This window comes from Elephas maximus, chromosome 10 (genome assembly GCF_024166365.1).
Source record: "Elephas maximus indicus isolate mEleMax1 chromosome 10, mEleMax1 primary haplotype, whole genome shotgun sequence".
NCBI lineage: Eukaryota > Metazoa > Chordata > Mammalia > Proboscidea > Elephantidae > Elephas > Elephas maximus.
Window position 1 is genome coordinate 93,863,094 of NC_064828.1, and position 21,334 is coordinate 93,884,427.

At 38.7% G+C, this 21,334-nt stretch overlaps 1 protein-coding gene across 10 annotated transcripts in view; it reads right to left on the bottom strand.

Moving 5' to 3' along the window:
* Nucleotides 1-21,334, bottom strand: part of CEP128 (centrosomal protein 128) — a 523,299-nt gene that overhangs the window by 323,552 nt on the left and 178,413 nt on the right. For all 10 annotated transcript variants that reach the window (XM_049899763.1, XM_049899764.1, XM_049899760.1 and 7 more), the window contains 2 exons: nt 14,506-15,156; nt 8,035-8,199 (listed from right to left, as the gene is read on the bottom strand). In XM_049899763.1, coding sequence (XP_049755720.1) covers nt 8,035-8,199; nt 14,506-15,156 — 816 coding nt within the window. The remainder of the gene's footprint in view (nt 1-8,034; nt 8,200-14,505; nt 15,157-21,334) is intronic.

A 21,334-nucleotide genomic window follows, 5' to 3' on the forward strand; every position in this document is an offset into this window, starting at 1 on the left:
TAAGAGCTATGGCTGCTAACCACAAGGTCGGTAGTTCGAATCTACCAGGCATTCCTTGGAAACCCTATGGGGCAAGCTCTGCTTTGTCCTATAGGGTCGCTATGAGTCAGAATCAACTCGATAGCAACAGGCTTTTTTAATGGTATCTAGGAGTCACTGGGTGATACAAATGGTTAATGTGCTCAGCTACTAACCAAAAGTCTGGTAGTTCAAATCTACCCAGAGGTGCTTCAGAAGAAAGGCCTGGCATCTACTTCTAAAAGTTCAGTCACTGAAAACCCTAGAGAGCACAGCTCTACTCTGACACACATGGGATTGCCATGAGTCAGAAGCAACTGGGTGGCTGCTGGTTTAACTACTGTCCTACATCTTCCACAATGAATATCTACGGTTTTATAATTTTTAAATGCTCCCTTTTAAAGAGACATGTACTACCTATACTTATAATTTCTCCTTTTCTTGCATATTTAAATAAACACAATCAGTAAAATTAAATCATTCTTCCACTAACATTTAAAAGAAATGTCTTTGTTATGTTTTGCTTTAGGTTAAACATAAGGATCAAGACAATATATATGGTATAAACAGAATAACCTAGAAAATAACATTTTCTAAATTTTCAAAAAACCAAACCCACTGCCATCCAGTCAATTCTGACTCCTAGTGGCTCTACAGGACAGAGTAGAACTGCCCCAGAGAGTTTCCAAGGAGTGGCTGGTGGATTCGAACTGTCAGCCTTTAGATTAGTAGCCAAATGATTAACCACTGAGCCACCAGGACTCCTTAATTTTAGGAACCAAATATTTTTAAATATTATGCAAATATGTCCAAAATTAAAATCATTTTTTTCTTTATATTACAAAACTATTTGGAAATTTCTACAAAGAAGGCTAGTATCATTAATAAACTTAAACCTATTTTAATAAAAAATATTTTAAAAATTGGATCCAGAGACGTTTAAAAATTCCGCTATGTAAACTTGGATGTTGCCTTGCTGAACAAAAATGATCTAATTATTCACAAGCTCTCACTGATTCACAGATTCTAGTAAACCAATAAAAAGATATTTCTGATAGAATAAACAGTATTATGAGTTTCCAGGTAAACGCCAGTTGAATTAAAGGTTAATAAGATCCATCTGGAACGAAAGAAGAATCAAATATTTTCCTTTAAAATTTTAAGCAAAAGGAATAAAAACTTTTAATGATACTTCCATTGATAAAAAATTCTTCCTGTAATCTTTCATGAGAGTTTTCCCTGGTAATACGTTCGTAATTAAGTCTTCAATACATATGTAAAAATTCTGGGGATTGCACAATACTTGTTGTTTTTGTCATCTAAAACTGAAAAATGACATTTGACAAAGCAACATAAGGTGTTGGGAAAAATGTATTTTATTATCACATATCACTACCGAATACATGAGAAAAATATGCTAGAATTAGTTTTTCTGTACATATATACACCTCACAACAATCTTCTGCCACTGATTGTCTGTGGTGTTAAACTTTATGAATTTTGACGCAGTTTTAACATTTCTTCATTTATCAAGTCATAAGGCTGTTCAAGACAAGAAACAAAGGCTTAAAGAATGAAATCAAAATAATAGAGCAGGGTGTTTAAAAAAAAAAAAAAACCGGGGTGTGTTTATTAGTGGTGTTTAAGTAGTATCCCATATTTATGTTGTGGGTGGGGGTAATGCAAGAATACCTACCGTGTCAAGTCAACACAAAAGCGTTCCATTTTGATTACAGCAGTGCTGCATTATAAACCTCCTTTGTACATGGCATTGCTTAAAAAATAATATTTGGACTACAGGTCATTGAAATTTCCTTCAATAAAAGCATACTTTTTGTCTTATTGGCTAGTTTTCATTTCCTCCCTTCTGTCCAACGTTTATATATATATATATATATGTATATATATCTTCATATAGAGAGAGGTAGATATAGAGATATATCCATATTTGTATGTGTATATCCACATCTGTGTGTGTGCACACACACACATACTCCTCTTTCTCTTTTTCCACAATTTACCTGTAAATTATCTACTATGTGTTAGGCTCTGTGTCTGGTCTTGTGGATGGAAAAAGGAACAAGATATGGTTCCTGTCCTTAAATTAAAAAAAAATTACAATTATAAATTTGCCCACCTGTTTTGATTGCTTAGCACACACACAAATACGTGCTTTTTTTTTTTTTAGAATCACCTGCTGATAGAACCGTTAGCTGTTTTCACAAGAGTACCTCTAATCTTCTGATGAAAATCAAAGACTACAGCCTTCAGTACAGATTACACCTCAACATAAAAAAAAAAAAAAATCCTCATAACTGGACTGATATGCAATATCATGATAAACAGAAAATACTGAAGTTGTCAAGCCATTTTACTTGGCTCCACAATCAACACCAATGGAAGCAGCGGTCAAGAAATCAAATGATGTATTGCATTAGGTAAATCTGTGGCAAAAGACCTCTTTAAAGTGTTAAAAAGCAAAGATGCCACTTTGAGGACTAGGGTGTGCCTGATTCAAGCCATGGTATTTTCAATCATCTCATATGCATGGGAAAGCTGGACAATGATTAAGGAAGACTGAAGAAGAAATGATACCTTTGAATTATGGTGTTGGCAAAGAATGTTGAATACACTATGGACTGCCAGAAGAACAAACAAATCTGTCTTGGAAGAAGTACAGCCAGAATGTTCCTTAGAAGCAAGGATGGCAAGAATTCATCTCACGCACTTTGGACATGTTGTCAGGGAGAGGCCAATCTCTAGAGAAGGACATCATGCTTAATAGAGGGTCAGCAAAAAAGAGGAAGACCCTCAATAAAATGGAGTGACATAGTAGCTTCAATAATGGGCTCAAACATAGCAATGATTGTGAGGATAGCAGAGGACCAAGCAATTGTTTCACACTGTTATACATAAGGTCACTATGAGTCAGAGCCAACTCGACAGTGCCTAACGACAACACCGCCTTTGAAGACCATCTGTCTCAAATGATTCAACAAAGTCTGGCTCTGAACTTCCAGTCAGCATATTTCTGGGGTAATCCCTGACTCCGAGTTTCCTGGCCCTTAACTACTTAACACATTTTTAGGCACACCATAGGCAGTAAATCAATACTTACTGATTGGTTGATGGCTTGACTGAACCATTATCAGCATATACTTGGAAACACAATAAAATTATGGCAGCTACCATTAACTGATAGTTTATTAGATACCTGATACAGTGCCAAGAACTTTACATACATTTTCACAGTTAAGCCTATAACAAATTATTATACCTGTTTGATATATTAGATGATAAAACCGGGGCTTTAGGTCTTAAACAACTTCCCCAGTCACACAGCTAGAAAAGTATTCAAAGTCCTGCTCTAAACAACTAATGCTATAAACTACCTCCCAAATATAAAGGCTCTTACTGATGAAGGTCAAGAACTACAGCCTTCAGTATGAATTACATCTGAATGTGAAAAAAAAATTCCTCATAACTGGACCATTAAGCAAAATCATGATATATAGGAAAAAAGTTGAAGTTGTCAATGATTTCATCCTACTTGGATCAACAGTCAATGTCCATGGAAGCAGCAGTAAGGAAATCAAATGACATACAGGGAAAATTTGATAACAAAAGACCTCTTTAAAGTTGTAAAAAGCAAAGATGTCACACTGATCACTAAGATGTGAATCAACCAAGCCATGGTATTTTCAATCGCTTCATATGCATGTGAAAAATGGACAATGAAAAAGGAAGACTGAGGAAGAATTGACTCATTAAAAGTGAAGTGTTGGTAAAGAATACTGAATACATACTGTGGACTGCCAGAAACATGAACAAATCAGTCTGAGAGGAAACACAGCCAGAGTGCTGTTTAGAAGCGAGGATGGTGACACTTCAGCTCACTTACTTTAGACGCCTCAAAAGGAAAGACCAATCGCTAGAAAAGGACATCATGTTTGGTAGAGGGTCAGCAAAGAGGAGGAAACCCTCCATTAGATGGACTGACACAATAGCCACAGCAATGTACTCAAACTTAACATTGATCATGAAAATGGCACAGTAAAAAAAAAAAGGCACAGTACCAGGCAACATTTCATTCTGTTATACATAAGGTCACTGTGAGCTGGAGCTGACACAATAGTAGCTGACATCTATAGATCGCTCGACCCAATAACTTTTTGATTAATAGCTAAATGTACTAACAAATTGGGCAACAGAAAGAACTAAGTAAAACCACAGTACGTAACAATTATGCATACACTACGTAAATATTAAAGAAAAGCAAGCATGTAAGTTGTATATATTGATGTGTGTACATACCTTTGTGTATTTTTAAGATTATTCACCATTTTAGACTTCAGGTACCACCTTTTCTCTGCATCAGTACACAGTGTCAAGACTGACTAAATAATTTTAATAACTGAAAGGGGTTCTCATAACCACTATGTGCTCAACAATTGCAGACTTGTGTCTTATCAGTACACTAAACCTCAGGATTCAGCACTAGGTCTGACACATAGTAGGTGCTCAATGCACAGCAATGAATAAAATCACTGACTTTTGAAACTCTATTCCAAGGTGAAGGTCCCGCTTATATAAATGTACAATAATGCACAGGTATCTGCAACATCACACATGAATCCGTGAAGAAATATTGATTTTAAGCCAAGCACAAATGATTTTGACAAATCAAAATTTTTATACATTATTCCTTAAATATAAATAAAAAATATATGAATGTTAATATAATCTTCTAGTTAAAAAAAAAAAAAAACCCAAAGAGCCATGAAAATTAAATGAGTAGACATATGCAAATCAGTTGGCATAATAGGTCCTCAATAAACTGTAATTCTTTTCTTTTCCACTTTTCATCTAGATTATTTTAAGACACAAAACAGATACAGCTCAGGATGGCGGCTTAGTCATACACACCATGCCATCCTCATACAGCAAAGAACCAAGAAACTAAGTGAAACAGATACAGATGGCAATCTGGAAAACCAGAACAGCAAATGGAAGGATGAAGAATTAGATGCAACACTGAAAGGAAGAAGAAATTAAATGAAAACAGGGAACAAGAAGACTTACAAACTACAGGCACCCTGCCAGCCTGCCTGGCGCAGCATGGCCATCTTGAGACAAAGCAAGCAGCGTTCCTGGGTGTGGAGCACAAGAAGGCAACTTCTCATGGAATCCCCAGTAGGAGACAGAGATACTGTGTAGACAAACTCGGAGCAAAGCAAGGTGAGCACAACAAGAACGAGATCTAAGGAGGGAAAGTGCAGGAAAGCAGGCGAGAGTCCGAGGGATCCAGATAACCACAGAACAGGCAGGGAGCTGTAAAATAGGGACAGAACTACTCACCAGAAGCAGTCCCTGATTATTTGGGTGGGTGCTGCTGGCAGGGTGGAGGATCCTTGGAGCGACGGATAGAGATCCCCAACCTGTCCCAACTCTAGACGGACCCCGTCCTCGCATTTCGTTGGAGTTAAGTCCTGATCACTGGCTGCAGTCTGTGGGGAGTGACCCGCTGCCCACGCCAGAAACATGCTTGCCCCTTCCAAACCCCTGCCTCCCAGCAACCAGCAGTGTGATCTCCCTCCCTCCACAGCCCAGTGATCTGTGGTGCACACTCCCATGCTGTCAGACCTGTGACCAGAGGCTCATGCCCACTCCGCCCATCCTTGCACCATCCCACTCGCCTGGCAATTGGCAGTGTACATGCCTGCCAACAGACCAGTGAACAGAGGCATGAGATCCCCCCTCCCCACACCTGCCACCTTGCCTGCCTGGCAACTGATGGTGCAAGTTACCATCCCACCCACCCGGTAACCAGTGACCCATGCACCCTGGTCCTGACTACCCAGCAACAGGCAGTGCAAACACACAGCGCCCAACCCAGCGTGAGTGAGAACACTCCCTGCACCCACACCCCACTGACCAGCAGGACAGACACATCACCTCATCAGTAACATTAGTCACATCCTGACAGGCGCCATCTGTGTCTCTGACAAATGATGAGTTGGAGATCCTAGTGCCCTCATCCAATATCTACCTGGTTGCAACATCACACATCCCACATCCAAACAGTTCCTGCAGGCCATCTGCACTTGGACTAAAACCTCTTGATACTACACCATCTGCTCGATGCCATTTTGTGAACAAACAGCAAGCCTACCCCATCCACTGGGTAGCACCCCTTCAAAGCAGATACAGAGATGACCTGCCCTGACCACCAGAGAATGCACTAACTGCCAGCACCAAAGCGGAAGGATCCCACAAAGGCCATGGAGGGAGACAGATCACACAATACTTGTCACCCAATACCAGGGAAAAAAACTCATCTTCCACCTCCTTGCAATCTTCTAAGGGCAGACATACGAGCCTAATCACAGAGGACTCACACATGGGTGTGACCCACCATTCCCACTAGTGAAAGAAAATCACACCCACCCAACAGACACAACCAAAGTCACACACAGACCAGAACCACAAACAACAGCAAATAATAATACAGAGGAAGAAAGATTCTAAAGAGAACAAAGCTCCAGATACATCAAAACAAATTTTAAAAAATCACAAAAGAAACATACATACAATAAATAAATAAACACCTTAATGCCTCGAAGGCAGCAAAAATGACAAATTCTATGAAGAAACAGGATAAGATGGCTCAAACAAGTCAGCAAAATAAAAGGGCAGAAAATCTTCCTGAAAAAGAAATGGTAATAGAAATACCTGATAAGGAATCCAAAAGACATATACAGGATCCTCAAACAAATCAAGGAAAACACACATAAAACTCATTACTGAACTGAAAGGATTTCATTTTACTTGAATCCACAATCAACACCCATGGAAGCAGCAGTCAAGAAATCAAAAGACTCATCGCATTGAGCAAATCTGCTGCAAAAGACCTCTTTGAAGGGTTGAAAACCAAAGATGTCACCTTGAAGACTAAGGTGCGCCTGATCCAGGCCATGGTATTTTCAATTGCATCCTGTGAAAGCTGGACAATGAATAAGGAAGACCAAAGAAGAATTGACGCCTTTGAATTATGGTGTTGGTGGAGAAAATCGAATATACCATGGGCCGCCAAAAGAATGAACAAATCTGTCTTGGAAGAAGTACAGCCAGGATGCTCCTTAGAAGCAAGGATGGCGAGACTGTGTCTTACATGCTCTGGACATACTGTCAGGAGAGATCAGTCCCTAGAGAAGGACATCATGCTCGGTAAGGTACAGAGTCAGCAGAAAAGAGGAAGACCCTCAACGAGATGGATTGACACAGTGGCTGCAACAATGAGCTCAAGCATAGCAACGATCCTAAGGATGGGGCAGGACCGGGCAGTGTTTTTTTCTGTTGTGCATGGGGTCGCTATGAGTCAGAACTGACTCGACGGCACCTAATAGCAGCATGGTCACCTGATCTTCGAGAAGGTCCCAAAGCCCATCAAATACGGAAAAGACAGTGTTTTTAACAAATTGTGCTGGCAAAACGGGATGCCCATCTGCAAAAAAATTAAACAGGACCCATACCTCACACTATATACAAAAACTAACCCAAAATGAATCAAAGGCTTAAATATAATGAGGTCACTCCTGAGGTTCACCCTTCAGTCAAAGATTGAAACAGGCCCACGGAACAAAACAAGACTAAAGGGGCACACCAGCCCTGGGAAAGGGACTGGAAGGTAGGGGGGAACAGGAAAGCTGGTAACAGGGAACCTAGGGTTAAGAGGGGAGAGTACTGACATGTCACAGGGTTGTTAACCAACGTCATACAAGAATGTGTGTAATGTTTGATGAGAAACTAGTTTGTTCCTAGAAACCTTCATCTAAAGTACAATAAAAAGAAAAAAAAAAAGTGCAGCATTCTAATAAACTGTAATTTTTCCCATTGTCACAAGTTTCCTACAAAGGACTACAGTTATCATTTATTAACACATCAAGTATGTTCTAGGAGAAATAGTAGAAGAAATTCAATTAAGTCTTTTAAATTAGAATCCATTCATATATTTACCTTTTCTTCTAGTTGTTCCTTCAAACACTGATACTTTAGCTTCAGTTTTTTGTTCTCCTCCTCATTCTGGGCTAATTCTTGTGTCAGCCTGTCACACTGTGATTTCAACTTCTCCAGCTGCCAGAGATGGACTTTAGCTGTATTCTTATCTTCTAAGCTTTCTGCCTGAAAAAAGAGAGAAAGAGAACAAAAAAAGTCCACTGGCCACAGCCAAATTATATACCAAACAAATTACACATTGTATCAATGGGAAAAATACTTAAAGATTTTGCCTTTTCTAAACATTTATAGGAAACCCTGGTGGGGTAGTAGTTAAGTGCTATGGCTGCTAACCAAAAGGTCAACAGTTCAAATCTACCAGGCGCTCCTTGGAAGCCCTATGGGGCAGTTCTACTCTGTCCTATAGGGTTGCTATGAGTCAGAATCGACTAGACGGCAACGGGTTTGGTTTTTGGTTTAAACATTCGTATACAAACATTAAAATACACCCAAAGGAAATGTTTTTTGCATTTATTCAATCATTCAACAGCATTTATTGAGCATTTACTGATAGGTACTGTACTAGGTGCTGAAGATGCAACAACGAATTTCTACAACATGTGAAAAAGTGAAAAGTGCTTAATAAAGGTGAAAGCTGGGTATTTTGCCAACCCACAAAGGGACACCAATTTGGCTTGAGAATGGAAGGAGTTATTAGGGAAGCATCCCAAGAAGGAAATACTATGAGATGATAGTGCTGACTGATCAATTTTCTCATCTATAAAATGAGCTTAACATTTTACCTATCTCCTGGTCATTATGAAAGAACTGTGTACTTTCTGGTTAACATAATTAATTATACCATCTTTGTGGGGCTAAAAGGATTATAACCTGTAGCAGTCAAAACATTACAAATAACCTAATATGAAAAAGAGCTTAAGTGTGATTATTTCAACACCAACTGCATAATAAAGTACCTGTTCTTTTTTATCTTTATTTGCAATATAGCCAGAATCAGCTTAAAAAAAAAAATTAGGAATAATCTATTTGGTATATGGGATTCAAGAAAGATTTCCTAGGTATGTGAAGTTACAGAATTTCAAAATATCATTAACAACATAAACTTTCAGTATGCCAGGTCAGGCACTATTTTAAGACCTTTTTGAACACTGTTTTTTCCTAATTTCATCCTCACAACAACCTGACAAGGTAGGTACTATTACCGTTTCCCCCTTTGAAACTGAAGCACAGAGAAGTTAGTAATTTACCCAAGGGTATATAGTGGGTAGGTGGGGAATTGCTCCCATTTGAAAGTTTGTACATAAAGTATTCCATGACATTGGTTTCATTCCCTGTAATGCGTCAGCACTCTCATTTCCGTCCTAGGTTCCCAGTTTCCTTTCATTCTGATTTTCTACCCCTTCCTGCCTTCTCAACTTTGCTTTTGGTCCAAAGTTGCCCTTTTGATCTCATGTGATTGATTGTTCTAAGGAGTATGTTCCTCTCATACATGGAGCAATTCCACTCCGTCCTATTAGGTTGCTATCAGTCCAAATTTGACTCGACTATGATGGGTTTTATGTAGTAGCTGAATGCAGAGACAGGATTTGAGCCCAAGAAATCTGGCTCAAAGGTCCATGCTTTCAACAACTCCACTCCACTGATCCTCAAAAGGTACATATACCATATGGTTTTAAAAACCATATGGGTGTAACCTGCAATGTTAATTGCAATTACGTATATAATCTGTCCAAAATACATGTTTTAATGCCTAAAATATATCTGTACATATATTTCTTTGTTATAAATTTATTTATACCAATGTTATAAATTTATTATGTACATTTAATCAGTTAAGTAGGAATACAATCACCGGAAGCAATCTCCTGAAAGAAAGTTTTGTGAGTTTTAGACAAAAATCTATATTTTATTCACTGCACAAAAGTCATCTAAGACTTGATGCCACTTCGAATTAACAAAGGAATTGATTTTTTAATGAGCAATCCTGTATTTACAACCCAAACATAAATTCACAAGATAAAGTCTCTCATTAGGAACATTGCCCAATTACAATTTTAAGTTTCAGTAGAATGTGTTTTCTTTATGTCTTGTAAAAAGCCTAGGTCTCCTCCTAAGGTCAATAGCGTGCTCAGGCTGGCTCAGGAGACTGGCAAGAGCCAATTGTGCTCATCTCCTCCCAACTCCTCCCCAGTGCAATGATGTCTCATTGACAGCTTGAAATCAGTCATGATGTGATTATTTACACCATGAAAATGGCAGATGCTACCAAGCAGGGTTTTTCCCCTAAAGAGCTGGTTGTTAAATGTTTACCAGCATTTGTATGCCTGCTTGAGTTTAAGAACTTACAAATTGTTGTAGTTTTTATTATTATGTTTTCATATCACTTGAGAATTCAAAAGCTATGTCATTTTCACAACAACCCTGACAGAGAAAAACATTACTACTGCCATTTTATTGATAAGGTCCAAAAAAGGTTAAGTAACTTGTCTAAGATCACATGGTCAGTAGGTGGCAAAAGGACAGAACTCCATTCCGGGGTCTTTTCATGCCAAACAAATGATGCTACAAAATGATTTTGTTGAAAATATGAAGAGATGATCAATAACCAAATATTCTGCAAATATTAATAGCTAGAGTGTTTCATAAAAATACTTTACAGTTAATTTTAAAAATAAGTATTAAATGGGTACTTCTAGATAGGGTAAAAATATAGCTGATCTTTCCAGAGGAAAAAAAATATGGCAACATACCAGAGCTTATTAGACTCAGAAAAAGTAATAAACTAAGACAAGGCTAAAAAAACCACAGAAATACTTATAGAGCTATACAGCTACTTGTTCAAAGCCCTATTGTGCATAATTCAGCATTCTAATCTCCCGTCTTGGAAGAAATAAAGCCAGAGTGCTCCTTGGAAGTGAGGATGGCTAGACTTCATCTCATGTACTTGGGACATGTTATCAGGAGGGACCAGTCCCTGCAGAAGGACAACATACTTGGTAAAGCAGAGTGTCAGCAAAAAAGAGGAAGACCCTTGATGAGATGGATTGACACAGAGGCTGCAACAATGGGCTCAAGCATAGCAATGATTGTGAACATGGTGTAGAATGAGGCAGTGTTTCGTTCTGCTGTACATAGAATCGCTATGAGTTGGAACCAACTAGACAGCACCTAACAACAATAACAATCTCCTGTGATGACCACTGTTGTCAAATCCTTTTAATAAATATAAATAAAAAGTATAGAATAGCATGAGGTTGGGGTTGTTCCTTATGAGTAACTCATTCGGTTTAAGCTCACTTGCAAGGAAACTGCTGGACTCTCACAATCCCTGGTTCTCTTTTTAGCTCCCCTGCTGCTTCTGTGTCGTATTAAAGAGTATCTGCAACATCCCTCATGGACACCGGTTTTCCGAATTAGGGGAAAAAATCTAAACCTTTCAGAATATTTATAGAATATTTATAATTCTTTACACGCAGGTAATTTCATGAAGCTCTTTTATCTCATTATACTGAATAGTAATTCCTTTAAAAAACGGATGGGGACAATCAATTTTCCCATATTACATGGAGAGATCCAAACCAGAGAGATCACAGAAAAAGTGAAAAAACAAATCCTCTGATTTCTGGCTTTTTAAACATTTCAACCCAACATTCATTGGATATCTTCTGTAAATACAGGAAATTATTCTATACACCATAAGAGGACTAAAAGACGGCTAAGACCTGACACCTGCCATTCTGGAGACGTGAACACACACCAAACCATAATACAAAAATAAATAAAAATTTAAAAAACGTAGTTGCTGTCAAGTCAGTTCCAACTTATGGTAACTCCATGTGTGTCAGAGTAGAACTGCACTCCATAGTTTTCGATGGTTAATATTTTGGAAGTAGATCCCCAGGCCTTTCTTCCAAGGTGATTCTGGATGGACTCCAACCTCCAAACTTACAGTTAGCAGCCAAGCACATTAACCATTTACACTGCCCAGGGACTCCTAACCATAATACAAGGCAGCCTAAATGTGCTATACTAGAAATACTAACCAAGGTCAATGAAAATACAGAGGATGGAAGGATTTATAACAACCTCAGTTAAGATGTATTCCAACCTCAGGATTCGTAAAAGATGTAAAAAATTAATTGAGCTTTGATGGGCTAGGCAGAATGTTTCTTCCTGCAGACTGGAGGAAAGGGTCATATACAGATGGAAAACACGTAGTGAAAAATTCGGGGAGTGGTTGTACACGTGTATGAGGAATATTGGGAAGCATAAAAGGCAATAAATAAGGCCATCTCGAGAAGGGCTGGGTTAGAGTGGAGACCTCATTCCAGAGGCGGTAAACAATCAATCCAGATTTCTGAGCAGGAAGTGGCACATTCAGATGCGTTTGAGAAAGGGAAATATGGTCCTATCTGAAGGTTAAAGGAGAGAAGTCGGGGGTGGAAAGAGGCACCAGGAGGAAGTGGGGTGGGGCGGGGAGGCTCTCCTCCTGCCTCTTGTATGGTTCTATATTCTTATTTGCTGGAACTGCTGGTGTCCTGGCGTTTTATCCTCTGCCCTCTCTTTCTTCCTGGATGATCTCATCTAAATCCTGTGATTTCAACTATCACCTATAGGTAACTAGCTTCCAAATATTTCACTCTAATTTCAGTTTCTCCCTCAACTCCTGACCCATTATGTACCAAACGGTTCTACTTAGATTTTTCATCCTTAAGCTTACTGTTGTTCGCACATACTCAACATGAAAAGGTTGGATTTGGCATTGTTCTCTCCAAATCTGTTCTCCTGCCTATATTCTTTATCTTGGCACATAGTCTCATTATCCACGTACTTACCCAAGTCATTACCTAGTAATCCTTGATTCTACACTCTGTCCAGCACAGCAAAGTAATTAAGAACACAGGCACTTGACTACCTGGATTCAAATCCTACCTCTACTACTCCCCAGCTATTAAGACCTTGGCCAAGTTACTTAATCTCCTGAGTCTCGGTTTCACCATCAGGAAAAAAAAATAATATTATACAATCTGCGCTAATGATGTGAATGCTAAATGAGTAACACATGTAAAGTCCTGATCAGTGACCAACACAAATGGCTAAAAACATGTTTCCTAGTATTATTATTATTGCCACACCAATCAGTCAAAAAGTAATATATATTTTATTTTATATAAGATCAACTTCTCCATAACCCTGATTTTATTTTTGATTACATCCTCATCAACTCTCAAGGACTATTATGTCATATTTCATCAATATTACGATGTATATTTTTCCTATTTTACCATTCCTGACTTGGGATGTTACCTTACAATTGATAGCATGTCATGGTTTCATAGGAATATTTTTTCTCTTAGTAATACACTGATGTGTGAATTAGGTTCAAGGAAATATAGTAAAGGTCTCTTACTTATTCTTCTGGCCTCCATTCTGCCCTGCCCTACCCACCCCAACTGGTGATCCCAAAACTACTATGAACTGAAGATTATATGGGACTGGGGAAGGATTCATGATATAGTTGAAAGCACTCTACAAATGTCAGCTATTTCAACATAATTTGACTTCAACTTCTATCACAAACATTTTTAAGGTAGTTGCTGATTTTCAAGGAATTAAAAAAATTTTTTTTAAACAATTATGATTAACCTTTGAAGATCAATCCATTCATCTGTCTATTCAACAGATATTTACAGTGTTCCAGAAACTGTTGTAGGTACTGGGGATGCACCTGTAAATAAAACCGATTCAAATCCCAGTCCTCGTGGAACTTTCATTTTAATGTAGGGAGATAAAAAATAAATAATATGGAATCTATACCATGTGATGAAAAGGGCTATGGAGAAAAAATAAAGCAGAAAAAGGGACAGATTTATCACGCTCCTGAGATTCATGTTATGAAATGATTCTCCTGCATGGTAATAATGCCAATACCATTTGTGGTAAGTACCATTAGACCTTAGAAAAAAAGACCTTAGAAACACTTCCCCAAATGGAAAATCTCAATTAGGCATTTACTCAAGCAACTTTGATTTGGAAAAGAAGGGTTAAAACCTCAAAAACCTTGTGTTTACACAGCCCATAAGCTGATCCACCTTAGTTACCATACTGATAAGGACCGTGGTTAGGCTTCTGTGGCCTTGACAAGTCTTTGCCTTTAGGAGGTCATAAATGTTGAATGCGGGCACGTTTCAGGTCCACAACTTACTGCCACCTCTGCCTTTCCTGAACTCCCAAAATTGCTAAATGTTCTTTTTAAAGGGCTTCAGTGCTCTGAAATAGGTGCTCCCAGGTGGCTGCTATAACTCATTTCGACCTGGCCGAACAGGCATGAATAAGCCTCTTTACTGTTAGTTTTATCTTCCCTTCAGTACTTGGGAATACAGAAAGATCTCTAAACGTTTATGCTTTATTAACTTCATGAGCCACCATAAAAATTCCTCCAGTATCATCAGGATAATTCAACGTGGGTACCTTCAGGGTCCTAATATGATTCTCAGCCTCACTCTTTTCTTTCTTAAAGTGCTTCATCAGCTCCTGGATATTTTGTTCGTGTTTCATTTTCACGCTCTGCAATGACGATGTAAGATCTTTCAGCTCCCTCTGGTGAACGTCTCGCTCTAGCTTTAACTGCTTGATGATTGTAGCTGTTTCGTCCTCCCTGGATTTCTCATGGGTCTTGAGGTCAGAAAGGTCCTTCAGCACCTCTTTCTTGGCTCTCTCTTCCTCGGCCAATTTGTTAGCAAGATCTGCCCGGATGGCACTCAAGTCCTTGACAGACTCTTGCATCTCTAGAAGTTTAGCTTTATCCTCAGCCTGGCTCTTCTTTAGAGCTGCATTTTCTTCCTCCAGGTGAGTTTTCTCAGCTTTCAGCTGGCTCTGAAGCTTACTCTGCTTTTTCAATTCACTTTCTAGCCTATGTATGGTATCCAGGGAATCCCTGACTTCTTGTTCAAGGTCTGCTTGATGAGACTTAACATCATTTAGCTTCTTCTCCTTACAGTCAAGCTCCTCTTCCTGAAGGGCACGCTTGCTTAAGACATCGTTCAATTCCTTTCGAAGACTGTCTATTTGCTGTAATGCCGCAAAAAGCTGGCTTTTCGATTCATCCCTTTCTTTCAGAATCTATCAGGGTAAGAACAAAAAGAAGAAAAGAAATTACTGTGAAATACACCATAGACTCTCCTAGGTAAGAAAAAAGGCTTAATCCATAAGGAGAAGAAAAATGTATCAAATAATGCTTTATACTTTTCATATTTTTTAATGAAGAATTTTCCTTAGGTTTGAAAATGAGGAAAAATATACAATTACCTTGAAACTACAAGGCCCAAAGGAGCACACTGGTTTTGGATTTTTTCATCACCGAAATTTATTTTATATCGACACATAGTCTTAAATAATTTTTTAAATATAAGATAAAATTGAACAAAAGGAAGGGCCAAAAAAATGACTCCTATTATGAAGATAACAAGGTTGAAATAAAAAATAAAAATTTTTTTTAAACCAAAAAAAAAAAAAAAAAAACAAGCCCATTGCCATTGAGTTGATTCCAACTCACAGGGACTATATAGGACAGAGTAGAACTGCCCCATAGGGTTTCCAAGGAGTGGCTGGTGGATTTGAACTGCTGACTTTTTGGCTAGCAGGCGAGCTCTTAATCACTGTGCCACCAGGGCTCCTGAAAAAATACAGTGTTTCCTAAAATAAAAACAATTTATGCTCTAATGATATACTTTTAAAAAGAAGAAACTTCAAAACAGAGATGAAAAATAATATAGAGAAGCATATAAGCACAATCCAAGAAAGGTTACAGTACAATCAGTCATTATTAATAAAATAATATCCGTAGTGATAAGGTACACATCGGTACGTAACTTGGAGTCTTGAAGTTCCCAGAAAAGTAGAAATGATATTAATTTAAAATTAGAAGAGGTTTGGAAGGAACTCAAGGAAAAATTCAAGGCACCAGACCTCCATCACCCTCTGGCCACCTCTACAGAGGGTTAAGATATATACTGAGGGACAGAAGCCAAGAACTAACTCTCTGGTCGCTAATGCTCACCACCCAACCAATGCAAATGAAAAAACCAGGCAGCCAAGGGAATTAAGGTTGCTCTTTTTTTTGGTTCACAACAACACTGGTACCAAGGTCAATCTTACCAATGCCCATCATGGCTTGAACTGGAGGAAAAACAAATTTCTCATTTCGGAATTAGAAATAATGAGTTAAAATGGAAATAATTGTGAGCTTTGCAGTTCAATATATACTTCAGTGTAAAATAATTTGCCACAACTCAGTATCTCAAAATGAATTTAATACATAAAGAGTTTATTCAAATCGATCTCAGTTCTGATAGGGTGAAAGAACATAATGGGGCCACAAAAATAAAAAATATAAAACGAAGTGATTAAGCAGTTGGCTCTGAAAACAGAAAGAACTTAATTTGGTTCTCAGTCCAGCCATTTAGTATTTCTATGGCCTTAAGGAAATTATCTTTGCTATGCCTCAGTTTCTTCATCTGTAAAATAGAGACAATAATAATGTCTATTTCACAGGATTGTGATAAAGATTAGTGGGAAAAGGGAAACAAAGAATAGGAGTGAGATTTAAGTTCAAGGTGGAACCAGGTCTCAGGGAGGTATTAATGCAAGGCAGTGACTGAAACTATGAAAGAGATAGTAACTGGTGAAGCAAGTTCCTGGAGTGGAATGACTGGAACGTAGATGAATGAGTTAACTTTGAAAAGAAATAAAGCTATTTGTATATCTAAACAAGTAAGAAAGGCAAGAAAATTAGCTAGAAATATAGACAAGCCTCAGGTTCATGTATTCTTTTTCTATTGATGTGTATTACCACAAACTTAGTGGTTTAAAACAACATCCATTTATTATCTCATTTTTTCATAGGTCAGAAGTACAGTTGAGGTACTCAGCTTAGGGTCTTGTAAGGCTGTAATCAAGGTGTTGGCTGGCCTGGGCTCTTCTCTGGAGGCTTCGGTACAGAACACACTTCTAAGCTCAAACTCAGGTTTGGCAGAATTCAGTTTCATGTACTTGTAGGACTCTCGTCCTCATTTTCTTGCTGGCTGTTGGCCAGGGGTCGTTCTCAGCTTCTAGAGGCCACCTTTGCCTCACAGATCCTTCCATCTATAAAGCCAGCAACAACATGTCCTTTGAATCTCTCTGACTTACCCTCCTCCCATCGGCCAGAAAAAAGTCTCTATTTCTTAAGAGCTGTGATTAAGTCTAATTGGATAATTTCTGTACCTTCAGGTCAACTGTGCTATATAACAATGTAATCATGGGAGTGATATCTCATCATATGCACAGGTTTCTGGAATTGGGGTAAGATATCTTTGGTGGACCATTCTGCCTGCCACAATAGAGAAGAAACTGAAAGAACTCAAGTTTTATGGATTCTCAATTGTAAAGATATCATGGGAAGGGCCTCAGAGTGAGGGGAGGTAGTTTACATATAGTGATTAATGTTTGGAACAGATAACATGGCTCCCCAGCCATGAGCTAAGAAATTGGCAGGTCACCCTGAAGATAAAAAATCATGTTTTCATGACAAAGCTCTATCTGGTAAATGCCTGTAACTATAAAAAGATTATAATGTCTCCTTGAAATTGGCTTAAAAAGCAAGGATATTTATTTTTCTCCCATAAAGATGGGGTGGCTCAAGAAGATCCTTTGAAGCTTAGGCTCTTGCAACTCTGCAATTCTCCATGCTTTGCTCCCCCTTCGGTGTCCCAGGTATCACATCAATTCACAACAAAGCCACAGCCTTAGGAGTAGCCAGTCACAAACTATGTTGGTCAAGTTTGGAACTTCTTTGGCAATACACTCTCCCTGTTTATTGACATGGTTAGGTTCCCAAGACCAAGTCCTTATGCAAAATCAGCATTGTGTAAAAATGGAGGGTGACCACATCTGATCACAAAGTGGAAGATGACTACTTCACTGCATTAACTGCCTAATACATCATTAGATAACTGCTGAACTATTGAGAAGCATGGCCTAGCCAAGTTGACATATCACCTTAACCATCACAGCCAGCGTCACTCTCGCCTTGCACTTTGGCATTTGTTATTGCCAAATATACATTGTTAATGTGCAAAATAGTAGATTTTTGTTACTATTGTAAATGTGGAATGTTAATTAACGAGATAATCGGAAAGTGAGGAGAAGGTGGATAGTTTTTGAAAACTATTTGTTTCTGATTAGTTATTTAGCTAGTAGCCACAGCCCAAGACTTTGTCTAGACATTGTCTCTGAGTTTCACAATGTCAGTCTCTAACCACCCCTAAGCAACTTGGCCATTCCCAGGGGCCCTCGCGCAGTGGTCAGGTGTTCAGCTGCTAACCAAAAGGTCACCAGTTCGAATCCCCCAGCCACTCTGCTGAAGAAAGATGTGGCAATCTATGTCCATAAAGATTACAGCCTTGGAAACTCTATGGGGCAGTTCTTCTCTGTCTATGTGCTCAGAATTGACTCTACAGCAACGGGTTTGGTTTTTGGTTTTTTTTGTTGTTTTGCCTTGTTTTGTTTTTACTTCAGTTCAATAGCTTCTTTCTTGAGGCTTTTCGCAACAGTGGAATTGGGTTCCCTTTATCTGCCCAGGTAAACCCTGGTGGCATAGTGGCTAAGTGCTACAGCTGCTAACCAAAGGGTCAGCAGTTAGAATTCACCAGGCACTCCTTGGAAACTCTATGGGCCAGTTCTACTCTGTCCTACAGGTTTGCTATGAGTCAGAACAAACTCAACGGCAAAGGGTTTGGTTTTTTGGTATCTGACCAGGAATGCTTAACTAGAACTAATGGAAAGGGGACTGAAAAATCTTGCTTCTATTTGACCTCATTTTTATTTCCACTAAGTGTCCCACCTCCCCCTCCTGCTTGAACTAACTTCAGTTTAAGATAGATAATTTTGCTTTTCCAATCCTAAAATACTCCAAATTATTGGACACAGACTCAGTTAACTTGGATTGCAGATGGAAGACCTCAGACCCCCTCATACAAAATAATTCTTCCTCTCTGCTTTTAGACAGAGGAGCTTCAATCTAAACTTCTTTTGTAGGATTTTTCTGAAGGCTAAAATAAGGAGACAGCAGCATACTCCAACAACCTTAAGTTTTTCTACCAGTTACTTAATACCATACTCTGAGATACAGCATCAATTACCCAAGGTACAACTTCTGATGGTTTAACCAAATACTTCCAAGTACACATGAAGATTCAACAACTATCCCATTTGAATAGTATTATCCTCCTTGACCCATTCCCAACCCACCGTCCCCCACCCCCTGCCACCACTAAGTCAATCCTACAGTTTAGGATTTTTTTATTTATAGCTCCTCACTCCTAAAATTTAAATTTCATATCAATGTCTTCAAGCTGAGAGTAAGAGAAAATGTAGATGCAAATGGTCTTAAACCACAAGGACACTTATCACTCTAAGCAGAATGGCTCCAGATGTAGTATGTCAAGGCTCTAGCTCCACTTCTCTGCAACTCTCTCAGCAATACCTCCTCTGTGTATAGCTTCATCCTCAAGGTGGAAGTAAGAAAGCTTCAGCTACTCCAGGCATAAAAGCCAAAAACAACCATATCCAGAAGAAAATCTCTCTTCTTATGTATCATTTTTGAGTAAGCTAAACGTTTACCAGAAGCTCCCCAACAGACTTCATACTTCATTCCTCATTCAGGACTGGGTCGTGTGCCTAGGAACAATTGGTTTATATTAGTTATTGAAAGGGGGGTAGAAGCAGGTAACCATGATACCTACAAGAGCTAGTTGATACATCTATAAAAATTTGCTGGTATCATTCAGTAGCAAGAGTGAAAAAAGCAGAGATTTAGGTTGATTCTAGATTGAAGATGACTAAAATGTGTGAGGCAGGAGGAAGAAATTGAAGATGTTGGTGAGCATATCATCAAAAAAGCTTCTTATGAAGTCCAATCTAAACTGGAGGAAAAAAAACCTAAGTTCAGGAAATGGCAGATCAACCAGAGGAATGCAGAAAAATCAAAACCAGGTGTTAATGGTTAAAAAAAAAAAAAAGCAAGGAAATAAAAGGACTGTGAAAAAGCAGAGACTGGGATTTTGGAACTGAAGATCTGAACATAGAACAATTACAGATGACAACAAATATTAACCACAGAAATCAGTTGCTGAAATACAGTGACTTGAAGGTCACTGTGAAATAGGAAATTACTGAAGTATAAGGATAATGGAGTTCAATATCTTGCTGACTTGAACAATGAGGTCAACAAGGATGATGGCAAGATACATGATACATGTCAAGGGGGAGTCAGGTGCCAAAACCCTGAAGAAATGCAGAGGCATAATGGAAAAATAAGTAGTGATCAGGAACAAGATTAAGAAGAAAATTTATGATTAGGTAAACCCAGCTTCCAAAGAAGAAGGGCTGCAAGGGAAGACTACAGAAAGCAGGACTGAAATGGCTGTAGGAAGCCAGAAGAATAAAAACTATCTAAAACCATGGCACTTATAGGAATAGGAACCAACTCCTCAAAAGCCTGATTGCAAAGAATACACAGTTTTTTTAATTAGAAAAAAGTTAAATAGGGAAATTTTAAAAACACCATTTTTCTACATGGAAAGGAAAACACAGAAAGATTGGTGGATTATACTAATACATCAGCCCTCTGTTGTTGTTGTTAGGTGCCATGAAGTTGGTCCCAACTCATTGTGACCCTATGTACAACAGAACAAAACACCCCCCAGTCCTGTGTCATCCACACAATTGTTGCTATGTTTGAGCCCACTGCTGCAGCCACTGTATCATTCCATCTCGTTAAGGGTTTTCCTCTTTTTTGCTGACCCTCTACTTCACCAAGCATGAAAGCGAAAGACAGCAAGGAAAAAAAGAAAAAAAACCTAGAAAGCTTTCCCATTATCCATGCTAAAAAAGAATATGAAAAAAATTAGAAACACTCAGAAAAGCATACACTATGATGAGAGTCCAAGTTCATATATTTTCCTTTGTCACTTTGAAAGCACATATAAATCCAATGACTTCAAGATCCTACATTAAAAGAAAAAGAAGAAAGGGCTACATGAACTAGGGACTACATCATCCTGAGACCAGAAGAACTAGATGGTGCCTGGCCACAACCGATGACTGCCCTGACAGGGAACACAACAGAGAACCCCTGAGGGAGCAGGAGAACAGTGGGATGCAGACACCAAATTTTCATAAAAAGACCAGACTTAATGGTCTGACTGAGACTAGAAGAACCCCGGCAGTCAGGGTCCCCAAATCTTCTGTTGGCCCAGGA